This window comes from Dermacentor andersoni, chromosome 9, assembly GCF_023375885.2.
Source record: "Dermacentor andersoni chromosome 9, qqDerAnde1_hic_scaffold, whole genome shotgun sequence".
Lineage (NCBI taxonomy): Eukaryota > Metazoa > Arthropoda > Arachnida > Ixodida > Ixodidae > Dermacentor > Dermacentor andersoni.
In genome coordinates, this window is record NC_092822.1 from 108,602,521 (window position 1) to 108,629,378 (window position 26,858).

The 26,858-nt window shown below is 46.0% G+C and overlaps 1 protein-coding gene and 1 pseudogene across 3 annotated transcripts in view; both read left to right on the forward strand.

The window, feature by feature from the left end:
* The window catches only part of LOC129384168 (uncharacterized), a 101,589-nt gene that overhangs the window by 24,757 nt on the left and 49,974 nt on the right, over positions 1-26,858 (forward strand). For all 3 annotated transcript variants that reach the window (XM_055069364.2, XM_055069365.2, XM_055069366.2), the window contains exons 2-4: positions 3,389-3,489; positions 9,431-9,617; positions 19,918-19,966. In XM_055069364.2, the coding sequence (XP_054925339.2) occupies positions 3,389-3,489; positions 9,431-9,617; positions 19,918-19,966 (337 nt within the window). The remainder of the gene's footprint in view (positions 1-3,388; positions 3,490-9,430; positions 9,618-19,917; positions 19,967-26,858) is intronic.
* Positions 14,372-15,851, forward strand: LOC140213179 (uncharacterized; annotated as a pseudogene).

A 26,858-nucleotide genomic window follows, 5' to 3' on the forward strand; every position in this document is an offset into this window, starting at 1 on the left:
CTTCCCATGTAGTCTAAAAACATCTAAGACCTGGCTAATGCACTGGTCAGCGGTAAAATCATGGTTACTTTTTAAAAGAATTAAAAAAATCGTCGACATATCTAAAAGCCGTAAGGTAGAACCTATTGTCAAAGGAACTGTGCAGGTCGCGGTCAATTGAAGCCAAGAAAATGTCACACAGCACAGGAGCGACGCAGGAGCCGATGCATATCCCTTGTCGAGAGACGCTGCAGCACATGCTGTGGGAATGCACCGGTGGCGAGCAGCAGAAGTACCCAACGAACGGGGTAGACATGGCAGTCTCGAACCGCGGGGTGCGCTAGGAGACAGCCCTGCTCAGCAGGGACCTCGCCGATCAACTGCGCGCCGTCCGGAACGCCGAGGAAGCCGCCCGTGTCCAAGGACTCGAGACCGTCACCTGGGCTAGGGTGCTTATGGCCCCACCCCGCTCAAATCGCCGGACATTTTGAATAAATTTTCACTCAATATGGTAGTCGTTCCCCGCGCAACAGTACTGGACCTTTTGGTTACCCGACCGTCGAGACATAGCGAAACCGCGAGACGCGAAGGAATTTCACAAAGATCGCGGACATCGCGAGTGCCTCACGGTGCTGGTGACCTGGTGACCCGATAGAGGGTGAAGGAGAACGGGAAGAAGTGACGCTGGTATCTGTCGGAAAATTTCATGTTGGGACCCCTATATTGGCATGAGAGATGTTAGACTCCGACAGACATGCTACGCATACTGGGGGACGTTCCCAAAATTTGCTAATCGCATTCAAACACGTTCGACGGTTGGTGTGCAACCCTGTTGCCTCAGCACAGCATCCCGATGCTGAAACAATTAGTCCATCGACTACCCAGTCACCCATGTTGGCGTGAAAAAGGCTAGATATGGACAGACAAACACACCGCATACTTGGTGGAGATCCCAAAGAATGCGAATCGTATTAATATCACGCCGCTAAAACAGATCATTAATGCTTTATTGACGCGTCATCCAATAGCACAAACAGCTTTCTTATGCTGAAAGGACCGTAGTCAAGGCGATCAAGCGCTGACCTCCATCCCCATTTCGGTGTTAAAACTTGGAACAGCTGATGAGGACGTGTTCTGTGTTCTACCATGCAATCATAACAAGGCATAGCTGAATGACGTATACGCCTGTACGACACGGAATGCCCCTGTATTCCCGGCTTCTAACCTGAGACGCTGCGTGAGTGTTTGTATCGTGGCCAGCACCGACAGGGACACATAACTGGAGACTGGATACAACTTTTTTACAAAAGGTTGTCCATAGAATTGGCACGAAATTTAGAAACTTTGTTTATTTTCGCAAGAGCATCTCCAGAAATGCAGGGCATGAGGCGCCCTCTTTTGGTCGGCGTACGCTCGGCGCTGCATATGTAAATGGGCATCGCAGTTCGAAAAATGTATTCTCTTAAGCAGACGTCGCCATCAACTATAGCTTGAAGCGCTATACAAAAATGATACATTCGGAAACACAACAGGAAATTTTCAGACAAGCGTTGTTAAAACTATAAGTTCCCAGGCACAGATTAAACGGGTTGTCATCATACCATTTTATTCCTTTTAGTATTGCCATGCAATACTAAAAGGAATAAAAGGAATAAATATCCCTCACACCGTTCTCATTCGAGTTCTGTAATTACTTTCGTCATGTCGTCGTGTCGTGGCTTCGTCGCCTGTTGAAATTTGCCGGCTAGGTTGCCAAACAATAACATTTCGTATATAATTAAAATCCTAATGGTTACCAACTTTTCTTCAAAAGGGTAAGTGTTTTGAAATTGCCAATGATTTGCAAAGCGCTGTGTGGACGCTCATCGAGAAGACAACGAGCGTATGGTGCGCCTTGTGTCCCAACTTTTGGTCAATGCCACTGGAATGCTAAGTTTTGCTGGATATTGCAGTAGGCTAAACGGCAAGTGACTCGAGAAGCTGCGGATCGTACGCGCTGTGGGAATCAGCTCTAGCGAAGTTTTCGTTGGTGTTTGGGATGACGGTTGTTTCTGTTTAGCGATAATTTGCAAGTAGATGCCACACGAAATGATGCGTTCGATCATGCACATACCGCGCATGACGACGAAGGAAGGACACGATGGAACGACCATGATGGCACGAGAATGACTGCATGATGATGACGACAGCATGACGACAATGACAATTACAAATACTGAGACAAAGTGACAACGATGAAACAACCGCGACGGCATGACGAGGACTGCATGATGACGATGTGCTGATAGCAATGCCACGCCGACAATGTGACGACGATGGCAGGCGACCATAGGATGAGAACTACGGCGTGACAACAGTGACGTGACGACATCATGCCGACGTTTGAAGGATGCTGATGGTATGACGATAGAGATGCAGAACTGGAATCAGAACGATGGCATGACAATGCCAAAATGGTTACAATGGTATGACGACAACGGCATGCCGAAAATAGTATGATGAAGCTGGAATGACGACGACGGCCCGACGACGACTGCATAGCGACGATGCAATGGTGATGCAATGAGATGACGGCAATTAGGTTATGACAGTGTGATCATTAGGGCAAGATGACGGCAACTCTGTGAGAGCAACGCATTGATCCCAACGACATGTCGACGATGGACGGACTAATGACGAAGGGTCGACGACGACGGCGTGTTCTTCGTGTTGGAGCTATCGCTCTCGCACACACACCAGGTATGTATGTATGTATGTATGTAGGTATATATATATATATATATATATATATATATATATATATATATATATATATATATATATATATATACAAATGAAGAAAAACAGTACGACGTACGTTGAATTAGCACAGTGTATTTCACGGACGTTTCGGCTGGAGGAACCTGCCTTTGACAAAGTGTCAAGGTCCACCAGCCGAAACGTCATTGAAATATACTGTGTTAATTCAACGTACGTCGTATTCTTTTTCTTCATTTTACTACCGGGGCCAGCGTGGTTTCCTCACCACATCTATCTATCTATCTATCTATCTATCTATCTATCTATCTATCTATCTATCTATCTATCTACCTATCTATATATATATATATATATATATATAGTCGTTCGTTGTCATGCATGGTGTGCGCATGACCAAGCGCTTCAAGTCTACGTCAAGCGAGGCGGTTCGCGGTGAAAATGTGTCCAACTTCGTCATGTGCTCAATGCACATGACGAAGATCCGCATATCTTCCTTCTGCAAGTGTTTGTTGGCGTCAAAAACTGATGTAAGTCGCCACCATGAACACGCTCTGGATTTCTGCACCTGCTTGTCTGCCACGTGAAATGAATTGTTCCTGCCTGCTTATTCTTAGCATACGGTTCTGCACAATACTTTTACAACTTGCAGGTGGGGCGTGACACTGCGCTGCCTCCGATTGATAAAGTGCCAGGATACGATGGTTTCGAAGTAATCTTATTCGGCGTCAGAATCAAGGACGTTCCTGGAAAGTAAGTAACCTGTCCATCTTGTATTGTCGTCCTGGTTGTGACAGCAAACACCATCATCAGCATCAGCTTCTTGTTCATTTTATTTGACCGCCTTTCCAAGTGTGATAAGTCACTAACGCTAGGGCTGGACGCGTCCAGTTAGTCATAGTCTTCCTCAAAACGAGGCAAAGCCTACGAATTTCGTTCTTAGTCCCCATAATCCTTAACTTTGGTTGCTTCTATTTTCAATTCACCAGAGAGCATTCGCAAGCTAAGGCGCACTAGCCGCGGACCGACCTATGTTCCTTTTATGTGCGTAGAATTACTGTATCTCTCAACTATTTTCCCGGGGCCGGAAAAGGGAAGCCTGAGCATGGAGTTCAGTGTCAACATTTCGTCAAATACCTTTCCTTGTGTTTCTCAAAGTAAATCACTGTGTCGAAACGGGGGCTCCAGACTATCAATGCTTACACGCATTTGATCCCTACATGTATACACTTTCCCGCACAAATAACACGTTTCTTTTGGAACACAAAAATAGCTTTGCTAAATTACGAGAATCTTGGTTTACCAAGGGAGAAAGGTGGATGGAACATTCCATCAGCTGTCGTTTTAGCAGAGATCTATACGCTCAAAACTACAATGAAAGTGCTACAACTCAGTCCAGATCATCCAGCAAGGAAACTTGCTTGCTACATTTTAGGGGTTCAAAGTCGTTTGTTTCTACAGGCTCAAGTCACTGGACTTGAACCAGTGAGCCATTCAGCTTTTTACAAGCGTGTCATAAGTACCCATAAGAGAATTACCCCATTACACGTATAAACCCCCCTCTTCGAAATAAGTAATACAGAATTAGCACAAGAACTCTTACTATAGTCTGTAAGCGAAACAAGTAAGACGTAATTCACCTCGACTTAACTTGATATCTGGTAAGGAATAACTGCCAAGTTCGCTATGAACCACGAATGGCCTGTCAAATCACTTTGCCAAATATCTTCGCACAATAAAAGGAAAGCTAAGCTTAAGGGCTTGGATAACCTGTTCCTTGAAGGACTGGAGCTCTTTCTTCCAGCTGCGAACCCATATGCCCTTAGCGCTATACTCTATCCCTATGGTATGCGAATCCTGTTTACTACTGTGACATCATGTATAGTGTTGTTAATGCTGAAGGGTGCAGAGAAAGTGACTTACTTTTGTTTACATTAAGTTTCGCACCAGAAATTGTCACATAATCTGAAAACACAGAACTTTTGGGTCGACGAATTAAAGAGTCGCCATCTATCGGAAGTGCCTCGCTTGCGTAGTACGAGGTATAACGCGGCGCGCTCCTCATAGGTTTGGCTGCCGGTGCTCAATAAGAACTGCGCGCGGTCGCTGCGATAAAGTCTCCTGAAGCGGCTTTTTACGTGAAAGGTCGGCATTGGCTATGAACGCACTATGTGAAATATTTTCTTATAGTGGGCTGTATGTGTAACTAAATGGAAAATAACGGAATGAAACCTCAATGCAGCGATCGCATGGATTCGCGGTAACTAACTGCGCGTCTGCATCGAAGGCTAGCCATTGTCGTTCCATCATAAAAAGCTTGTTATCTACACGCCACAGGTGAGATTAGAATTCCCTATCTTTAATTTCACAGACCATTTGCACTTGTCCGTGCTCCGAGATGCCTAAGACAAAAAAAGGGAGGCAACTGTCTTACATTATATGACTTAGGGTTCTAAGGAAGGTGCTACATACATGCGGTCCAAACAGACCTGTGCGTTATTACGACTCCATGTGTGCTGAAACGTTCGACCATGTCGCAGTACATATGCACAGATTAAATTAAATTGTTCTATCAGTTCCTTAAGATCCGAAATTTATGTGTGTCCTTTCTCTAGCTGGACCTGTTCAATCTGTTAGGTTGTTCAAAACACAGTTAAAGCCTCCTGTGAGAATGAGGTATCTCCTTTCTAAGAGTAAGGGATTCAGCTGTCAATAACAGCTCGCCATCGCTGTGCTTTTAACTGGTGCATAAATGTTTATGAGCTTAAATTTCTCTGTTTGGTACTAGAAATCGCGTACTACTTTCGACCATCTGGAGCAAAGCTGAAGTGACGCCCGTTGAGAAGTGACCAGTTTATTGCTATGATGCCTGCCCCACATGCTTGGTGTGTAGGGAACGAGAAAAAAACCTTTAGCCCACAATTGCCTTTCGAGGCCTTGAGCTTTCTTGAAGAAATCTATGTTTGTTTCTTGTAAGCATAAGATGTCACAGCGTTGTTTCCTGGCGAGCCTTGCCACTGTTTTCTGCTTAGCCTGCTTAGTACGATCCCTAACATTCCATGTATTTATCTTTAGTGGCATGACTTAGTGAGAAAAACATTGTAGGGAAATGAGAAATGTAGGGATTCATTACAATCCATCTGCCTGTTCTGACTTTAACTGTAAACGTATCACGGTCGGTCTTACTGCGTATGCTATGGTACTAAGCCCAGTCGGTTTTCATTTATTGGTTATGTGTCTCTGAGAGAAACGCTGCCTTACAGGGCGTGAAGTGCTTGTGTCCAGCACCACAAGGTTGGGTACGTTATGCTACAAAAAGAATGTAAACACTCGACAGAATGTGGAATCATACCTTACACTCTTAGGCAAAGTTACACCCTTTTGGGTGTATCTCTGCCACACAGCAATAATCGTCATCTGCCTTGCTTGCGTTTCCTTTCTTGAAAACGCCGCGCCCGCTACTTTCCTGTCGGAAATGCCATGTCATGCTGATAACGCGCATGCCGTTCGTTACTGGAAAGGACTGGGCTCGCCACGTCAAAAGAAATGCGGACAAGACAGATGACGATTATTGTTGTGTGGCAAAAGGGTGTAATTTTGCTTAAGAGTGTATGCATAAAGAAACGCACACATAAATTGTTACACTGTACATTGTTAGAAAACACTGCGCAGATGAAAGAACGGTCGGCCAGCTGCGGAACGTAGCAAATGACCTCATGCTAGTTTGAGCTGCTGTTCGCTGAACCGGTCATTTCACACGCTACGTTGCTTAAGAACGTGAACGCTGCCATAGAGTCCACACTTCACTAAAATATTTACCCACCCCTCGTGTGACACACCACGCCGGGGCTTTTGCGGTACTAATGAATAAATTGAAAATGAAAAACTTGTAAGAAGAATGGCACTGGAAATTCGCGTCTCGACCGCGTGTCTCGGATCCAAGAGAAGGTCGGCACGCCAGGAAGCGCTGTCGCCCTCGTGAGTGGCGTGGCCAGTTCGCCGATCTAACTGAGCTATCGTTGCTGCCGCTGTGTTTTTGGATGTCGCTTGAGAAGTCCAATAAACCTCGTCACAAAATAAGTAAATAAATAAATAAATAAATAAATAAATAAATAAATAAATAAATAAATAAATCCCCTTGTAAACATCGCCTCTGTACTGACCCCGATTCCCTCGAACCTTCAATGGCCTCCGAGATTAGCCAGCGCACGCTGACTTTTCTAAATTATTTTTCGCTAAATTACGGAGCACGGGCGGTCGCGCCATGAAAAAAAAAAGGAGAGAGAGAGAGAGAGAGAGAGAGACGGTTCCTGTGGCGGTTATGTGTGTCTTGCAATGGGTCGAATACCGAAGCCACCTGCTATAAATGGGTGACGATGTAGGCAACGCGCCTGGCGTTGATGCATGTAAGCGCCTTCGACCTTGACTCTCCGGCAAGAAGGGTGCCACCCTCGAGTAGAAGGGCTCACGGGGGCTTTCGTTCAAATTGAAGCTGTTTTCGCTCCGTGTAGCGGCTTCATGCAGTGAAGATGCGCTCACAGCGCTTTTATGCCTGCAACACTAGAACCTTGATTGTGAGAGACATTTTAAGCGACCACCACAGAAGCCTTGGTTGCCATGGTCCTCGTCGTCCCTCTCTTCCAAACAGGCTCGCTGGTGCTCTCTACGTGTGCGCATAAGTTCGAAACGTCAAGTTAAATAAACAAGTGTCCCCACTCTGTGCGAAAGCATACATTTCAACACCAATATTTTTCGTTGCTGCAGTACTGCGCGTTCTTAATGCCTTTTTTTTTTGCTTTGACGCTGTTGTGTGTTACTTTCTCACTTTGTATGAGAAATCGCCATTTTTGTTTCTGCTACACAGCAAAGTTTTCATTATTTTCGGCTGTATCGCGTGGTGCGAACATATTTAAAGCTGTTTGTTGAGAAATGAACTGCTTTAATTCGATTAATGTCTTTCATATTTTTGTCGCACAATCACGTATGTCTAAATATTTACCAGCTCAGGCTGCACGTCATAAGATCTGCGGGAATTTCTTGGCCACAGACGACAACGCAAATTGATACGAAACACGATCAAGTTGAGCCGCGCTTCCAATTGGGCCTGTTTGTAGTTCATCGCTACAGAATAACCGCGCAAGAATGCTACGAAACCAAGTGAGCTATACAAAGGAGACGCACACAGCGCCGTATTGCGTCTTTTTAGTGCGTTATTTCACCTGCGTCGTATTCGTGCGCTGTTCACCTTTTGCGAGAAACTACATCATCTTGCAGCAAAATCAACTCACGTGCAAATCATGCAAGGCAACGAGCACTTACTCTGGTCGTTCGTATTCTGAAAGTAGCTGCACTCAACCCTGCACCTCGACTCAAGGAAGTAGACGGTAGCGCCTCATCTATATCTGTACAGAAATGGTTACTTCGACTGATTGATATATATATAACAAGATTCCTGAGAAGCGTAGCGTCGTCTTCAGCCGAGGGTCGGTGCTTTGCTATACTCGGTGAAGTGGAGGAATTGAGCTTACAGTAGAAGATCGTTGCAGAACGCGAGGTTGAAAACCACAATAGCTACCAAACTTGGTCCCGGAGCCACCTGCTCGCTGTTTGTAAGTTTGTTCCGAGTTGAAGGGCCAGAATAAACTCGCCGATGTGAGGACACCGCTGTGGTAGACTTCACCGGCATCCTCCGAGGCTTCCTGCATCGCGTGCAGAATAAGCCTACCACGATCACAAGACGACATCGGCTTGGACGGGGACCTCTCATCGCCGATGCAGTTGCCACTGCCAAAATGAGCACGGTGACCATTGTGACGAGTGGACGACGGAGTAGAAGAAGTGTGCCCGGTCGTGCGCGTCGGGGCGGCACGGGAAGAGAGCGCGCGCTGCGGTTCGGAATTGGACGGCTCGGCAGAACGATCACGGGACGGCGACGACCTGGTGGGGCCTGTTCCAGAAGCGACTGAGACGGCTACCGGTCCGTCTCGATCGCACAGCCTGGCAGCCCAAGCACGAGTGGCGAACGGTCCGCTCGGGCAACTGCCCGAGGCTCGCGGGGACCGGGGAACGACTCCGGCGGCTAACGGTCCGCACTGGTGACCCTAGCTGTGGCCCTGTCTGAGAGCCGCCGCCGAAACCGAATAGCGCTGCTGTTCGCGTGACCGCCAGCAGTGCTTCCGGCCCTGTTACGCTGGCAGAAACCAGCAGAGCTCGCCGCCAACGCTCCTCGAGCCCAGAGCCGTGAGCGTCTTCTTCGCCCTCTTTTCCGGTGCCGGGGCTTGGCAGCTCCACTAGATGGCCCGGCTGCGGGCGTTCGGAGTACCCTGAGGGCAATGCCGTCGTTCTGCGCGTTAGTTAGTCACCCGCCGGGTGAGAGCGGACGCTTTACGACAGCGAACTTTGCCGCGTAGAGACGAACGACTAGAATAGAACCGCGAAGCGTGCTCTAGACTTGTTTCAGTGTTGTAAGTACTCTTGTAGATGTAGATGCCCTGCGCACCCTTGCATAGAAGTTATATAAACAATGTCAGTTTTCCATGCCTTTCTCGCTGTGTGTTGAGCCCTGGGTCCACGAACCCCCATGTGTATCACACAATGTACCCCAAAAAACTGTGTGACACTGGCACAATTTTCGACATATCGGTTTCAACGTATCAGTGTAATAACAAACCAATTACTTTTTTTTTCTTTTCAGGTTGGGGATACAGTGTACTGTTAGCCAAAGTCAATTGGCTGCGATTGAGATTGACGGCTCAATACTCAGGTCTGCAAACAGCAAGGGACAAGTGCAACTTAGGCCTTACAATGATGTGACTATTAAAGAAAGGGATAACTTCGCCATTTCGTTGAAGTGTGTCGCCGAGAGAGACCATTATTTCCACGTGAGTGCCACGCAATTCCTGCAATTTTTCGTGAGGAGCGCAGTGAAACTTACAATAATTGCGTGCGGGCAGCACTCATGCAAGTCGCCCTCTGATATATTCAGCAACAAATTAGGTTGCAGCCACCTGCGGAAAATTTTTTGCATATATGTTTCACTTACGTAAATGGAACTACGTTCGACATGAACTCACAATACTATGGGTCTGCGTTCCAGATATTCAAACCCCGTACTTTTTCGAGATGCCACTCAATAAACCTGTGAAATAGGGCTCTTGTGAAATGGACACTTTTATCGACAACAGAGTTCCACAGGCTTGTACCTATTATCCGAAATATTATTCTATCCTCCGTTACATAGAATCATACTTAGCGGACGGAACATCGTTCCACACATTTAAGGTACACTTGCTGAAATACAGTTCCATATATTTATTTTAATGTGTATCTAGAAAGCGTTCATTCCAAATATCAGAATCGTCGTTTTGCATATTTTGTGATGTTATGGAGAATGGTGTTACATTCTGGTAAGTGGAAAACGGTTGTAAATTTTCTCGCTCCTGTAGCTGGAACCATAGTGGAACGCGATTAAGAGCGTAGTTCTTTTCTGTATATTTCTATTTTTCGATTTCTTGCGTTTATTACCACTGATGTAACCACTCCTGCTTGGGCCCGAATAAGGGGTGCAGTATTTGTTGTAGTGTTATCGGTTCTCTGATCTGACCCAGCACTCATGTGCACAGGCTGTGACGTCATTGAGGAGAAGGGATAAAAAGCGGCTGTCTAATAAAAACGGGGCTTTTTGGGTTCGTGGCTAGATTGGAGTGGCGTCACTCTTTTGCTTGCATCACCGCTCCGGCAGCGGACACGATATGGTGTCAGAAGTGAGATCGACCCCCCACCCCCCCCTTCCTAGTTCAAATTCTTTATTTTCCATAACAACTTTTGTGGTTGGCAGGGCTCAAAGCTGCGGTCTGCAGCTTGACAGAGGCCCGGACACCATATTCAAGGCAGGGCTTGACCTCGACGTGAATCTCGAACCGTTAAACAAAAACGTATGGAACAGAAAATAGCAGTTCATCAAAATAAGAATACACAATACTACATATAATGCTTTACATGCAGAAGCAGAATATATATATATATATATACACATAGAAGTCAAGTATAAGGAAAGAAGAGGGAAAATAACGTATATATATATATATATATATATATATATATATATATATATATATATATATATATATATATATGAATTCACATATGCATACACAGAAACACATATAATACATCAGCAAAAGATATCACGTTCTAAAAACACTACAATGTGAAATACAAGCAGACACAGGAGGATTTAGCTTCTGTTAAAAAAGAAATAGAATTATGTAGCTTCACGACAATAGTGGTAGGTATTATTTTTTTTTTTAGAATAGAGCTGTTGAAGTAATGCTAGTGTGGGCATTACTATATCTTTGTATTTATTGAGGATTAACGGAAGATTATATTTCAAAGACAGCAGTTTGTAAAAAGTGCGGAAACGTGGAATTATCCAAAAGTCAAGAGAACGTGTACGAACATTGGTATTTTGCTGAAGCAGTGCTATTTTACTAATAAAGTTTTTAAAAGTGGGTGAAGACACATAGAATGAACTCAAAACACGACATTCATACATATATTGTATTTTCATAATGTTGTACAACTTAAACTAATATTCTGTGGGAGCTAAATAATCAATACTTGCGATATTGCGAACAACTTTCTTTTGTAATAAACAAATCCTCGTAATATTCCTTTGTGTAGTGGTCAACCATACGAGACTACAGTAATTAATATGGGAAGCGAACAATGCAGAATAAATTTGTTTTTTTGGCTTCCACTGGGAGAATTGCACGGCAACGCGATAGAGCTCCTGTGGTCATTGAAAACGTTTTGCATAAGTTGTCAACATACGAATCCAATGTGAGATTAGAGCTAAATGTTACTCCGAGAATTTTATATTCATTGACGATTTCGATCCTGTGCCCGTCGCAGTATATATCCTGTTCTAAATTAATTACTTTATTTTTTGCACGGAGAGAAAAGTACCTTGGTTTTAGCTGGGTTAATCTTGAGGCAGTTAGAATTTGACCAGAATACGAGCTTCTCAAGGACCTGATTACATCTTGTCGCTAGATCGGGTTCATCAGTTCCGGAGAGCGGGATAGTGCTATCATCGGCATATATGATAAATTTTGAGCTTGTGTCAATACCGACAATATCGTTTATGTGTACGTTAAACAAAAGAGGACCTAAAATACTGCCTTGAGGTACACCACATTTTATATGGAGGGGAGATGAATGGTAATTGCCAATGTACACACAGTGAGTCCTGTTGGCTAAGTACGAACGGAATAGTTCGAGCTGCTTGCCACGAACCCCGTAGTCCGAGAGTTTTAGTATAAGTATGTTATGGTTAAGTGAATCGAATGCCCTACTGTAATCTAGGAAAAGACCCAGAGTTATATGTTTATTTTCAATGTTTTGTAGCACACTTTCTTTAAGAGTTAATAAAGCTGTTTCAGTAGAGCAACCTTTTCTAAAACCAAACTGCGCGTCGGAAAGATTTATTTTGTCAAAGAAGTTAGTCAGTCGAGAAAACAATATTTTTTCTAAGCCTTTAGAAAAAATTGGTATCACAGATATTGGCCTGTAATTTTTTGTATCATTTTTATTGCCTTCCTTGTAAATGACTGTTACCTTGGATCGTTTCAGTGCGTCAGGAATTTGACCTGATTGGATAGCGAGATTGAATATGTGAGCGAGCGCAGGTGTAATGCATTCGATAACACATTTTATGGGCTTTATTTGTAGTTTGTCTATATCTAAGGTTTTGCTGTTCTTTAGACGTAGAAATGTTCGATAAACTTCAGCTTCACTTATATCATGCAGATGAAAGCTCTCAGCAGGGCAATTGCTTGACGGTCTGATAACCTGTAGGTTTACTATCTGGAAGAGCGTGTTCTAGAAACACTTGGTTGAAATGATCAACAAGTGCCTGACCGACTATTTCACGGTTATTGTGCGTTAACTTTGAGGGCGTTTCCGTTTTGCTTTCGCGACCGAGAACCCTGTTTAGCACTTTCCATGCGGCGTCAGGTTGCTGTTTCTTTATATCAGAAAACAACCGCTGATAATATCGTAACTTTGCCGACCTAAGCTCGGCGTTCAGTTTATTTCTTAAAGTTTTAAAATCTTTCAAGTCAGACGGTGCTCTTGTACGTAAAAAGGTGTGAAATAATCGATTTTTCTTATTGATAGCTTTCCTGTTGGCAGGAGTGACCCAAGGTTTTCTTATTCTTTTTGATGGTTTGAAACTTGTAAAAGGAAAATGTATAGCGTATATTCGCTGAAAAATTTCAATGAACTTAGAATATGAATCATTCACGTTTTTTATTCCGAATATAAATGACCAATCCTGAGCACTGATGCCACGCTTAAATAAAAGTAAAGCATCGTCTGATACCTACTGCACTGTGATTGCGTCCCTTCGACTATTCTTGTGAACTTTGGTGGGGAAGAAAATCATGAAGATTGGGCAGTGGTCACTCATGTCAGAGGCTATGGTTCCTGTATCAGCGACTCTAGTTTTCGCATTGGTAATAAACAAATCAAGCGTCGATGAAGTTAGTGCAGTGATGCGTGTCGGTGTAGTGATATTCACAAAGCCTGTGGAAGAAATGGTGTTGTTGAAGTCTTGAGCGCAAGTGCTAGCGTCAAGGGTATTTATATTAAAGCCTCCACCACAAATGAGTTTCAGACTATTTGACGAAACAAATTGCAAGAAGCTTTCGAAAAAGTTCATAAGGTGCCCAAAATTCCCATTTGGTGGGCGATAAACGACAGCAATGACGTCAGCGTTTCGTTTCAGTGTTAGTACCTCGTAATCGTTTGTAATGCATGTATAATCTGATATTACTTCATATTCTTCAGAAGCTTTAACATAAATAGCGACGCCACCGCCCCTACGACTACTGCGATTGATAAAGAAGTTTTTGTATCCATTAAGATGGATCATTGCACACCCGTCGTAATACCATGTTTCAGTAAGCATTAAAATACTATACTGAAAAGAGAATTCGTCTAGGAAATAGGCAATCTGGTCATTCTTAGCGAGAGCATAGCGTGTGTTAATATGCAAAACAGAACCGTACATAGAAGAACTTGGAAGAATTTCATAGGGCAACGCAAAATCGTGGTAGCGCATTTTGAATGCTTAATGTACGCAGAAAGAGGCGGGCTAATTACACAGATGTTATCCCATTGAGGTCGTCTTCACAAGTTATGGACATGGCGCCAGAAGTGTCTCGACTGCCTCGCAAAAATCCTTCCATTATAGGTCCACCCGGATCTCCACTGGGAGTCCTTCTTACGCCTGATAGCCATATTTTATCAAAGGAGTTAGTCAGTCGAGAAAACAACAAGCTGCCTTTAGGTCTATTCGATTCAGCCAAGTTTCTCTGCACCTTCTGCACCTATTCATGGTGCACTGCACCTAGACCCTCGATTCCCCGGGGTGCAGCAGTGCACCCTGCACCCCCGTGCTCGATTGAACGGTGTGCAAGGCAAGGTGCCGCCGCGGTGCACTGCACCCTTGAACCTTGCAGCGGGTGGGTGCAGCCCGGCACCCACTGCGGTTTTTCGTTTGAGGTGCCGTGCACCTTTTTCTGAATCGAACAAACCTTTTGCGGCGCTTACCCGGCGTTCGATCTGCGCGATGACGGCTCCGCCAGCGGCAGCCCCGCCACCGGCAGCCATCCCGCCACCGACACCCTTCAACTTCAACCGGACTTCCGAATGGCCAGAATGGATTATGTCATTCGATGACTACCGCTACGCGTCGGGGTTCAACGACAGAACGGAGGAGGCCCAGCTGCGAACGCTTTTGTACATCATGGGCAGGCAGGCAAGAAACATTTTTTTCAGACATTCGGCCTTATCGAAGAGGAGTCTCGAAGCTACGAGACAGTGAAGAAAAAGTCTGACGCCCATTTTGTGGCGACGAAGAATATAGTCTATGAAAGCGCAAATTTCCATCGCCGAAAGCAAGAATCCGGGGAAAGTGCGGACAACTTGGTGACAGCCCTGCACGAGCTTGCAGACCGCTGTGAATTTGCAGAATTCCGGGATCGAATGATCCGCGACAGATTTCTGGTCGGCCTCGAGGACGCGCACCTGTCGGAAGCGCTCCAGATGGATGCCACCCTTAAGCTAGCGACCGCTCTGGCGAGGGCCAGGCTCAAGGAAACAGTTCACCGACAGCAACTGGAACTCCGGGCCGTCAGCAACGAGGTGAATACAGGCGAACTTGACGTAGTCCGACGAACAACGAGGAAGCCGTCCAACAACTGGGAGCCTGGTGCCACAGCACAGCGGGGAAGGCAGGCGTGCCAGTTCTGCGGACGGTCGAGCCACCCGAGAGCCCGGTGCCCTGCACGTTCAGCGCGGTGTGACCACTGTGGTATCAAGGGACATTTCGCCGTGGTGTGTCACAAGAGAACAGAAAACAATCAGGTGGGCGTGTCTATGCTAGAAGGCGATGGAAAAAACTTTTTTGTTGGGACACTCAACGGCTCAAATGCCAGATACGCGGAAGTGTCTATCAATGGTGTACGCGTAAGTGCAAAAATTGATTCAGGAGCCGAAGTCACTGTTGTTCCGCACCGATTTCCCCGGTGTACCGCCTCGTGTAGACAGGTCACAAGCGGTGTTGAGAAGCGCTGTGAATCAGCGCCTCGAAGTGAATGGTTGTTTTTCAGCAGATACTCTTTGTCGCGTTGTTTTGCCTTTCCACACACTGTACGTTGTAGAGTCACTGCAGTGTGTCCTATTAGGGCTCCCAGATATTGAAGCACTTGGTGTAGTGAAATTTCTTGATGTCGTTGACGATAAACAGTACGAGCACATGTATCCGCAGCTCTTCTCTGTACTGGGCATGATGTGAGGCGAATACACCATTCGCATGAAAGAGGGCGCCGTCCCCTTTGCAATTTTCGCGCCGCGGCGGGTACCCATCCCGTTAAAGAACCCCATCAAACTAGAGTTGGCCAAAATGGTCAAAAGCAAAGTCATTCGTAAGGTAGATGGCGCAACTACATGGTGTGCAGGATCCAGTAGTCAAACCAAGTGGGGAAGTTGGAATCTGTGTGGATCTAACCCAGCTGAACAAGAGCGTCCTACGTGAACGGTTTGTCTAGCCGACCGTAGACGACGCACTCGGGCAATTGGCGGGAGCCACATACTTTTCGAAATTAGATGCCATTTCAGGATTTCGCTAGGTTAAATTGGCGAAAGTAAGTCAAGAACTAACAACATTTATCACCCCCTTTGTAGGTATTGCTTCCAGTGACTGCCGTTTGGTATAACCTCGTCTCTGGAACACTTTCAAAAGCGAATGGCGGAAATCTTAGATGGCCTTCAAGGAGTAGTGAATCTGATGGACGACGTTCTGGTTTACGGAGCTACGAAGCGTGAACATCATGAATAGCTGCACGCAGTGCTCAAAAGGTTGGTTGCAGCGGGGGTAACACTAAATCGGGCAAAATGTTCTTTTTGTGTCAGCAGAGTAGCGTTTTTAGGCTACGTGGTCGATGCGGCGGGAATCACGCCGGATCCCAAGAAAGTTCGAGCCATAAACGAAATCGCTACGCCATCAAATGTTGCGGATGTCCGCAGGTTTTTGGGCATGATAAACTATCTGGCAAGGTTTGTGAACAACCTTGCCGACATGTCAGCGCCGCTCCATATTCTTCTCTTGAAAGGCCGTGAGTGGCACTGGGGCCTGCATCAGCAAAAATCCCTCGAGACTCTGAAAGAATTGATCACCTCGGCGGAATGCGTCGCAACATACGACCCTAAGCTGCGCACTATTCTGTCCGCCGACGCGTCGTCATTCGGTCTCGGCTGTGTGCTCATGCAAGTGCAATCAGATGGGGAAAGGCGGCCGGTTGCATACCACTCTCGTTCATTAACGCCGACAGAACAACGGTACGCGCAGGTAGAAAAGGAAGCGCTTGCACTGACGTGGGCGGCAGAAAGGCTGGAAGGGTTTTTGATAGGGCTGGAATTTCAATTTGAGACAGATCACAAACCGCTCGTATCGCTACTCGGTCAGTCACCCCTTGATGTGCTTCCCCCTAGAATGCAAAGATTCCGATTGAGGCTCATGCGATATCGCTTTTCAGTCTCCCATGTCCCAGGAAAACAGATTGGCCCCGCCGAAGCCCTTTCTCGGGCACCTTGCACGGAAGCAGATGTAGAGATAGGGGAGCTGGATTGCGGTGAAGTATCGAGCTATGCAAAAGGCTGCATCAGCGAACTGAAATTTTCAGCCCATTGGAACAAAATAAAGTTCGCGCAAGAAAAAGACTCAACCTGCCAACAACTTCGGTTGTGTTGTAAGCAGGGCTACCCACGTCTCGCTAAAGTAAGCAGTTGGCTAAGCCCTTACTGGTCGAAGAGAGCAAACCTTACAATATGTGATGGTGTGCTTCTGCATGGGTCTCGTCTTGTGGTGCCTCAGAACCTAAGAAGTGAAACAGTTTGTTCATTGCATGTTGGTCACCAGGGCATTGTGAAATGTCACGCAAGGGCCCGCGAATCTGTGTGGTGGCCCGGTCTCAGCGCTGAGCTAGGAGCTCTGTTGGTGTCGATAGTGCACGATACTGCGCGTTCAGAAAGTCGAGCCCATGATGCCACCAGAGTCCCCCAGCTTGCCTTGGCTGAAGCTGGGAGCTGACCTTTTCCATTTGAATGGTAGATCGTACCTGGTGGTCGTAGACTATTTTTCGCGCTATCCAGAGCTTGCCCTTTTATCTTCCACGAGCTCGCCGGCGGTTATTGAGCAAATCAAGAGTATAATTGCTAGGCACGGGATTCCAGAACTTTTCGTAACAGACAACGGTCCTCAATTCGCTTCTGCAGAATTTGCATTATTTGCGACTAGTTATGACTTCCATTACGTCACATCCAGCTCTAGGTACCCGCAGTCAAATAGAGCTGCCGAACGTACAGTGCAGACGGTAAAACGGGTGTTGGAAAAAATCGGTTGACGCGTACCTGGCCCTCCTAGCTTATAGGGACTCCCCAGGTCCTTTGGGTACAAGCCCAGCCCAGCTATTGATGGGCCGACGGTTGCGCTCTATGTTTCCCGTGCACCCGAAAAAGCTAGTACCGTCAATGACGAGTGGTCTCAGGAGCCTCCGATACAAAGACAAGAAAGTGCGGATTAAGCAAAAACTCGACTACGACCGTCGCCATGCGGTAACGCAGCTACCGCTGCTCGCCCCAGGAAACCGGGTATGGATAAAAGACAGCAAAATTCCAGCAAAAGTGTTGAGTCGAGCCATGCGGCCTCGGTCTTATCGGGTGCGGACAGACGACGGGGTTCAACTAGAGAGAAACAGACGCGCGTTGGTCAGGTACAGCAAGCGAACCGGCGTGCATGACCCATCCTACCACTTTCCTGCGACTACGGACGCTGCATGCAGGCCAATACGAGGAAAACAAGGCCTCGGCAGAGCCTTCTGCGCTTAATTCAACGCCGGCTGCTGCCTCGTATGAGGACGAGAGACCCGGTGGTTATATGACACGCTACGGTCGAGAAATAAGGCCGCCGCAGCGATATGGCTACACTTCAGAGCTGTATACTGCAATTCGGTGCTGTATACTCATCCTATTTGTATGTTTCATACTGTTTGGTTGTTTTGTGATTCATTTGTTTTCTATGTGTTGTAAAAAAAAAGATGTAGTGTTATCGGTTCTCTGATCTGACCCAGCACTCATGTGCACAGGTTGTGACGTCATTGAGGAAAAGGGATAAAAAGCGGCTGTCTAATAAACGGGGCTTTTTGGGTTCGTGGCTACATCGGAGTGGCGTCAGTCTTTTGCTTGCATCACCGCTCCGGCAGCGGACACGACATTTGTAAACAAATAAATATTTATACATGCATATTGCGTGTTTCCGGTGGCCGTATCACGTTGGCGCCCCGACGAAGACGACGAACGCTCTCTGGCTCTCGAACTGTCGGCTGAACTGGCCAGCTCTGCAGTCACCTCTTGTAAATATACTTTGTAAATAGTCTCCAGTATTAATCCCTTGTTCGCGTAACATTTTGGTGGAGGGTGCCGTTCCCCGTCCTCGCCCCGGAGCTCCGCAGCGGCCGCGCCGACCTGCTTTCCGCCGTGCCTCCTGGTGCCGACACCTCATCTGTTTCTACTCCTGCGACCTTGTCAACAACGTACGTTACCGTTACCAATCCTCGCGGTGCTGGCATATTCTCCTGCCAAGATAATGTCGACGTTCAGGACTGCCTCAACCTGTATGAGCGTGTTAGCCAAACAACCGCTGGGACCCTACCATTATGTTATCCAATGTCCTAAATTGTACTTGGGCGGAACTCCTCGTGTCTGGTTCCGGACACACGAGGACGAGATCTCTAGCTGGGATGCTTTCAAGGAGAAGCTCGTCGACCCCTTTGAAAATGCCGCCAGTCGGCAGCTGGCTGCTAAAAAAGAGCTTGCTACCCGAGTTCAGTCTTCTACTGAATTGTATGTCTCGTTCATACGCTCAAGTATGTATGTCTCGTTCATACGTTCAAGCGCGCGCTGCGCGCGCGCTTATACCGACTGCACTGACACCGCCGAATAGCTGTGTTAACATTGGTTTGGCGGCGCTTTAGGAATGTGTGTGAGGAGTGGTGGCGTGGGCCGGGAGGGGAGGGGGAGTATGCCGCTTAAATTCAGGGGGAGGGGGGAGGCGGGTACGTGCCCTTGGGTACGTGCCTCACCTAAACGTGATTTAATTTTGCCTTCACTGAACTGTAAACCGAAATTTCTTGTGCAACATCGCTTACTGGAAAATAGCCTAATCCTGATGGAAAATAAACACGGCCTCCTTAGGACAAGTAGTAATGTCTTTCTCATGCTTCGTATTTAACGAAATAGATTGCTCTTAAATCACGGCTTATTTCAGGACAATCATCAGTATATATATATATATATATATATTTGCGTGTGTTGTTTTCTGGCGGAAAATCTTTTCAGTATGCAAGATCGCCAACTAGCCTAGCAGTTAACTATTCTAATCTGTAATAAATATATATATATATATATATATATATAGGACGCAAGTTGACCCGATCGCATTTTTAGTGTGCGTAACCATTTCGCATTCCGTCAGAATGCCTAAACTGGGCTCTTTACTAAGGCAGGATCACGAAGTGCGTTTAATTAATGAACGCAATCATTTTGTTTCTGTTTCAGAACTATTACTACGACGAAAAATTTAATCAAGTTAAGATCCCCTACATCAGTAAGTTCGAATCACCATGGTATCAATTAAGATTTATTACAACATTTAGTGCTTAAATGCTGAAAGGCAACGTGCAAACACGGACTGAATAGCGATGAAAATGACAACACAGACCCATTATATATATATATATATATATATATATGTGTGTGTGTGTGTGTGTGTATGTGTGTGTGTGTGTGTGAACGAGAGAAGGAGAACCAGGGAGCTCTATTTTGTTAATCATTACCATATTAAGCCAACAGACAATGAAGCCAAGAAATGTGCCGGGGAAATGAGCTGTAGTTGAAACTGAAATGTAGAAAATAATAAATAAAGGGAAATGAAAGTGGAAGTTTCTAGGGGGGGCACATTCCGCAGGCGATGAAGGTGTTCCTCAAATATATCAGAAAGAACTGCTATGTCATCAAGACGATGAACAAAACGAGAACAAGGTGGAAGCGGGAGCCAACGTTTCAACAAGTGGACTTGTCTTTTTCAAGGCGACATATGTTTTCCTCGGCGCAGTATATATAGCTATGGTTCCTCTAAAGGGGAGAGGGGTAACGCGGGTGTGTGCGGGAAGGACCGAAGGTGTGTTAGCGGCGAGGGCGTAGAATTGAGAATAAAGGGGGGCTATGCACACGACCCTGCCACACGGCTGGTGACACGGTCGTGTTTCAGCCGGCGTGTCAATGACTGTGTGCACAGCGCCCCTCTATTATCTGCTTCGCTGGAGGTCGCGGGCTATCGTCTCTCTGAAAGAGATAATAAAAGGAGCGGCGGAAAACGGTGCTTGCGAAAGAAAAATTACTGAAATGGAATAAATATATAAATAAACTAAAGAAAAGAAAGGGAGGAAAAAAAAACACTAAGCAACCAAATGCAAATAACTAGGTGTTGTTGCCTATAGTTTGAATTTAGCATAGCGAAAAGATTCTGAAGCTCCCTTTGAAACGTTTATGCTTATCGGCTGAAATTTACCTTATGGATGAGGTATGATCCTCTGTATTTTCTTTCTCGTTCTGAACGGAAATTTGACTGGAAGTGTAGAGTTTAAGTTTGTCAGAGTTATGACTTGGTTGGTTGAAGTGCTCGGCGACGCCTTTGAGAAACTTTTTAGGTGTGTCCGCGCGATGTCCGTTTAATACGACATTTATTGATTGCCCGTTTCACCAATACACTATTTCTTACAGGAGGAACATTCAAGCATACAAATTAGACCCGAATTTGTACAAGCAAAATTAGTTTTCAATTCGTGTGTATAATTATTTGCGGTGCTTTTAATTTTATTGTCATTTTGAAGGGGTCTGCAGGTTTTGCACCTGGGGTGACAGCATGCTTTTATTAAGGGGCAATGATGTTGGCTGACTTTTGCGTGCACTAACAAGTCTTTAGAGTTTTTGTTGCGGTGATAGGTAACCGTTGGTACATGCGGGAACGCAAAGAAATATTCCAGGTTGTGGCAGGAAAGTCGCTAGAGCATGGCGTCGAACTGCTTCCATCGTTAGATTTGCAGCGGTGACTGACAAGGAGGCACCCATTGGAGTTCCCTGCAGTTGCTTGTAGCAGCAGCTTTGGAAACCCAAATAATCATTTTCAAGTTTCAAGCTTGCGCAGGTCCGTAACCTCGAACGGTGTCCTCTCGGATAGCGAAGCTCAGCGTGTAGGGCAGCGTAACACACGTGCACAGCGAGGTCGATTGGCACGCAAATAAACAGGGACGTCGCGTCGAACGACACCATAGTGTTGTCATTGTCGAGATTAAGATCCCATAATTTTCGTTTAGATATGTGGACGACGGCTTATGCGTGATAAAGAAGGATGTCCTGGATGCTCTTTCATGGCATTTAGACTCGACAGAACGTGCCATAAATTTTACGGTTGAACCGGAGGAGGATCGTCGCTTGCCTTTTCTTGATCTTATTGTACAACGTGAATGGACAGGACCTCGTTTCAATGTATTCCGAAAGCCTACGCACGCGGGACGCTACTTGGACTTATTCCATTGAGTTCATCCTGCTTGCCACAAACCTTCCGTCGCGGCATCGCTCATACAACGTTCGCAATAAACGGGCACAACTAATTTTCGTGGCCGCTATCTCGGCTATGACGTCACACCAAAAGTCGCCATCTTGGATTTCTAAAACCGAAACTATGGCGTCATTTCGTCCCATGACGTCACAATCAGGCGCTTCCACATCTATCCTCAATATTGGACCATTACGTCATCGTTGACACCTGAATTCGGCCTCCATCTTCGACTTCAAATTCCGAAACTATGCCGCCATCTTTGATTACACGTCATAATCACGGAGATTCACTTCTATCCGCCATATTGGATTACGACGTAATCATTGGCACCAGAATTTGGCCGCCATCTTGGATGATGACGTCACACCAATCAGCACTTGGGTTGCTATTGATTTACTATGGGTGCCGCGATGTTGAATTCCTTGGACTTTGAAAATTTCACGCCGAAGGGAGGTGGTAGCAGACCCCAAGAAATCTAGAAACGTGATGAGTAAGAGGTAACGCTCTTAAAGTTTCTTCTAGTGCTCTTGCCAAGCACTTTGTGTCAAAATGACATTGCATTGACTGCAGTAGGGCGCATGTACCAGCCACTGAGTGCAGTTTATCTCGCGGTTGCATCTCCAGTCACCACTAAGCCAGACTACTGATAGCATGACGAACCCCAGTGACGGCAGATTTCTTTCCTTTTAGGATTGCGGTTTGTGCCATCTATTCACGCGTGCGTAGTAGTCTCCCCCGCTTGCTTATTTTCGTTGCGAACAAGACCCCCGTATGGAAGCTGAAACGTCTTGTTTTCGTTTCTCTTTGTCTTTTTGGTAGGGGTCCGTTTTACGTTTGACTATGAGCAATCTCGACAGGGTGAGTTTTCGTCGAGCTCCTGATTTCATTATTCTGGATATATTGAATGGCCATTCTTGATGCAATCTATTTCCTTTTAATTCACGGAAATGCGATTTCGGCGGTAACACATGTTTAGAGTTAATTAGGTTCATCATCATCATCATCATCATCACTCTGTTTTATGTCCACTGCAGGACGACGGCCTCTCCCTGCGATTTCCAATTACCCCTGTCCTGCGCCAACTGATTCCAACTAGCGCCTGCGAATTTCCTCATTTCATCGCTACGCCTAGTCTTCTGCCGTCCTCGACTGCGTTTCCCTTCGCTTGGTATTCATTCTGCAACCCTAATGGTCTAACGGTTATCTAACCTGCGCATTACACAACCGGCTCGGCTCCATTTCTTTCTCTTGATGTCAGTTAGAATATCGTCTATACCCGTTTGCTCTCTGATCCAAACCGCTCTCTTTCTGTCTCTTAATGTTATGCCTAGCATTTGTCGTTCCAGCGCTGTTTGCGCGGTCCTTAACTTGTTCTCAAGCTTCTTTCTGTCTCCAAGTCTCTGCCCCATATGTCAGCACTGGTAGAATGCACTGATTGTACACGTTCCTTTTCAATAATAATGGTAAATGTCCGGTCAGGAGCTGACAATGTCTGCCGTATGCTATCCAAGTCATTTTTATTCTTCTGCGAATTTCCTTCTCATGATCAGGGTTCCCTGTGATTAATTGACCTATGTAAGCATACTCCTTCACAGACTCTAGAGGCTGACTCGCGATCCTGAACTCTTGTCTTGTTTCTTTGCCTGGATATTCATTATTATCTTTGTCTTTTGCGCACTAATCTTCATCCCCACTCTTACATTCTCTCTGTTTCACCTCAGTTTCATAATTTGTTTGCAATGTTTGCTTAGAAGCATGAATAAGGAAGAAAACGCTCACATTTTAATAAATTTTACCTGTATTTCTAAAGCTCTATTGAATTCTTATTCTAAATTGTATATATTTTGTGTATTGTCTACGTATTTTGTTGTGTTTCTTTGTGATCTCCTTTTGTCCCTTTCTTTAATGTGCCCTAGATTCCAAGGTCGTTGTATCCTGTTGTTGGGCAAATAAATAAACAATTCAATAACTACCTTAATAACGTCATGAAATCCTGAACTATTAAAACGTTTTGGAAAACGTGACCGACGGCGGTCACAGTCCGTATTGTAGGGAAGAGTTGATGCGAGGATAATAAGGCGTCGCCACCCGCTTTTGTGCTTGGGTCCCACCTGGCTTAGCAAGCTTCTGATTCTCTTAGCTATAGTCAATATTGCATTTCGTAGGCGGGCTCTAGCAGATTAAGCCTAATAATTCTGTTCTGTACTGCTTAAATGAGATAAGTTATCTACCTCGTGCCAGGCGAGCAATACCATATGCGGATGGTACATTCTCGCCTCAGCATCAAAGCGTAGTTCGAAACAGTTTTATATATATATTACAGACTGTATAGAAATACGAAGCAGTGGAGTAACTCAATTTCTGATCAACCTATAAGCATTGGGAGTTTTACGAGCCTAAATCCCAATACGACGCGCATATTGTCTTTACAGTCATCTTCTGCATGGTGTGAGTTGATGCAGTTTTAATGCTATTAGCATTCTTTGTCTACCCCAGAAATTTTTAGTCTATATATCTAGCCGCCTACGCTGATCCAGACAACCATGTTATCGACTAGATTGCGGTCATGGTCGAGGTGCCTTAGTGGTCATTCTATCGTCAACTCAGCTTCGTTATGGCATTCTTTTCATGTCGTCGTTATGCTGCTGTGGTCGTTTCATCTTCGCATTCCATCGTCGTCATCTCAATCACGTCAAACCGTCTTTGCAACGCCATCGTCGTAACACTGTCGTCGTCACGCCGTCGTCATCAAACACTCGTCGTCATCTCATTGCCTTATTTGCCGTCAACGTCAAGCTGTCTTTGTTACACCATCGTGATAACTTTAGCATCGATATCCCACTGTCGTTCCATCGACGTGATTCCTTCTCCGTCAAGCCATCTGATATTGCCATCGTCATTCAATCGCGATTATACCTCCGCTGTCATGCCGCTGTCGTCATTCCGTCGTCATCATGCCACCGTCGGATACATATGTCACGTTGTCGTTATCAGTCATCATCGCTTCAGAACCATTATCTTATTGCCGTCATGTCTTCGTCTTCATATCGTCTTCGTCGGTCTATTGCCATTCCATCATCGTCTCTGCGTCTTCGTTATGGCGTCTTCATCCTGCCGTCATGGTCACGGCCGACCCTGGAGAGTGAGTGTCATAGCGAAATGGGTATGGCATAGCGAAATGGAATGAGTATGTCGCATATTACCGAAGCAATGGAAATCTCCGAATCACACCTATTACAAAAACCAGTCTTGCAGTGCCTTTCAGTGTGAAAACAGCGTGTTTATAGAGCGCAGTTCTTAGGCGCCCGTTCTTGCGGAGAGCGTCGGCGTACCTCGTAACCGAGCGAACGAGCGCAACGAAGGATGAAAGAACGAATGGGGAGCACAGCGGGAGATGAAAGACGGCGATAGCGAAGAGTGCGCGAGGAGGAAAGCGGAGCAGTTGGGTGCAGCGGAACAATAAGGCGGAAAGCGGAGGAGGAAGATATGGCGAAAGCGTGGGAAGCGTAGCGCTGCACGAGGCGGGCTTTGTGACGACGATAGCTACGAGATGACGCCAGAGTAGCGCGCGCCGTCTGAATGCAAAGAATAGGCTGCATGAGCAGAAGTCTGTCTGCAGCGGCTGCTGTGAATCGCGCCCACGTCATACACGCGCTGCGTCTCTCGATCTCCCGATTAGCGATGCAGTCGTGCCACACTTGCCCCCGTTTGCAACGTGCCTCACAATACAGATTGTCGGTGCCAGCCAATATATCGCGAAATGAAAACACGTATGGGGGGTGAGCTCCACCACTGGAAAAGCTGGCGCCACCGTCGGCGTGACGTGATATGAGGGATCACGAGGACACAGCGGCCGCGTCGGCTGCTTTGGAAGCGCCGAAGCGAACTGAAAACGAAAGTTTAAAGTCTCACTGCGCTCTGGTTCTGATCAAATGGTGATGTTTTCCGCCTTGGGTATCTGCTAGAACTGGCAAACAGCCATCGGCTAGAACTCGGGTATGCAGCAAGCACAGAGGCGCAGAAGATTTCTGCTACAGCGTCGGGACTGCGCGATGTTCGGTGAGTAGCAGAAAACGCGCACTGAGACGCTCGCCCGCTGCCCGGCTAATGTCATGACGCTTTAATTGGTTTACGAACTTGTTGATGCTAGATTCTGGCAAGTTCACTGGAATGGAAAGGGACTGTTAAGAAGCACATTAGAGAAAGGCATGACACATGCTCATGTTTGTGTTATGAATTAATGTACTGGATTACGAAAAAGCAGCAGTGGGAAATCGCATGCTGAAAAGACCGATAAACATTCAGTGCGACGTAACTTGAGAAATAATATTGAAACGTCCAAGAATTTACAGGAAAAAAAAAAGATTATATGGTCGCGACGGCACATCACAGTCGCCGTATGCGTCGAAGTCTCTATAACGAAATTATTTTTGAACAGCTCTGATAGCGTCCACGCAACAATTCTTGCTTGTATCCTGTCAAATGCTCATATGCTGCGGCCTAAAGCTCACGTCACGGTGCGAAAACGCGCCCGCAGCGAAAGCAAAACATTGTGCGCGGACATGCATGCAGACGCGCAGTCGGTCGCTGCGAACCCGTGCAATCGCTGCGTGAGGCTTCATTCTGATACGCTCCATTCGGTTATACAGACAGCCCATTATAGGAATATATTTCACATAGTTTGCTCTCAGCATTTGCCTAACGTTCGGGCAAGAAGCCGGTTCGGGAGACTCCAATCGCGGTGACCGCGCGCAGTGGTGCTCACTGTACATATTCGGTAAAGAGATAGCGTCTGTAAACGATTGTATGCTTTCAGTTTGCCCAAGATTATTATTTTGAAAGTAGAAAACTTCCCTCATTTTGAGAGTACTTACAGAAA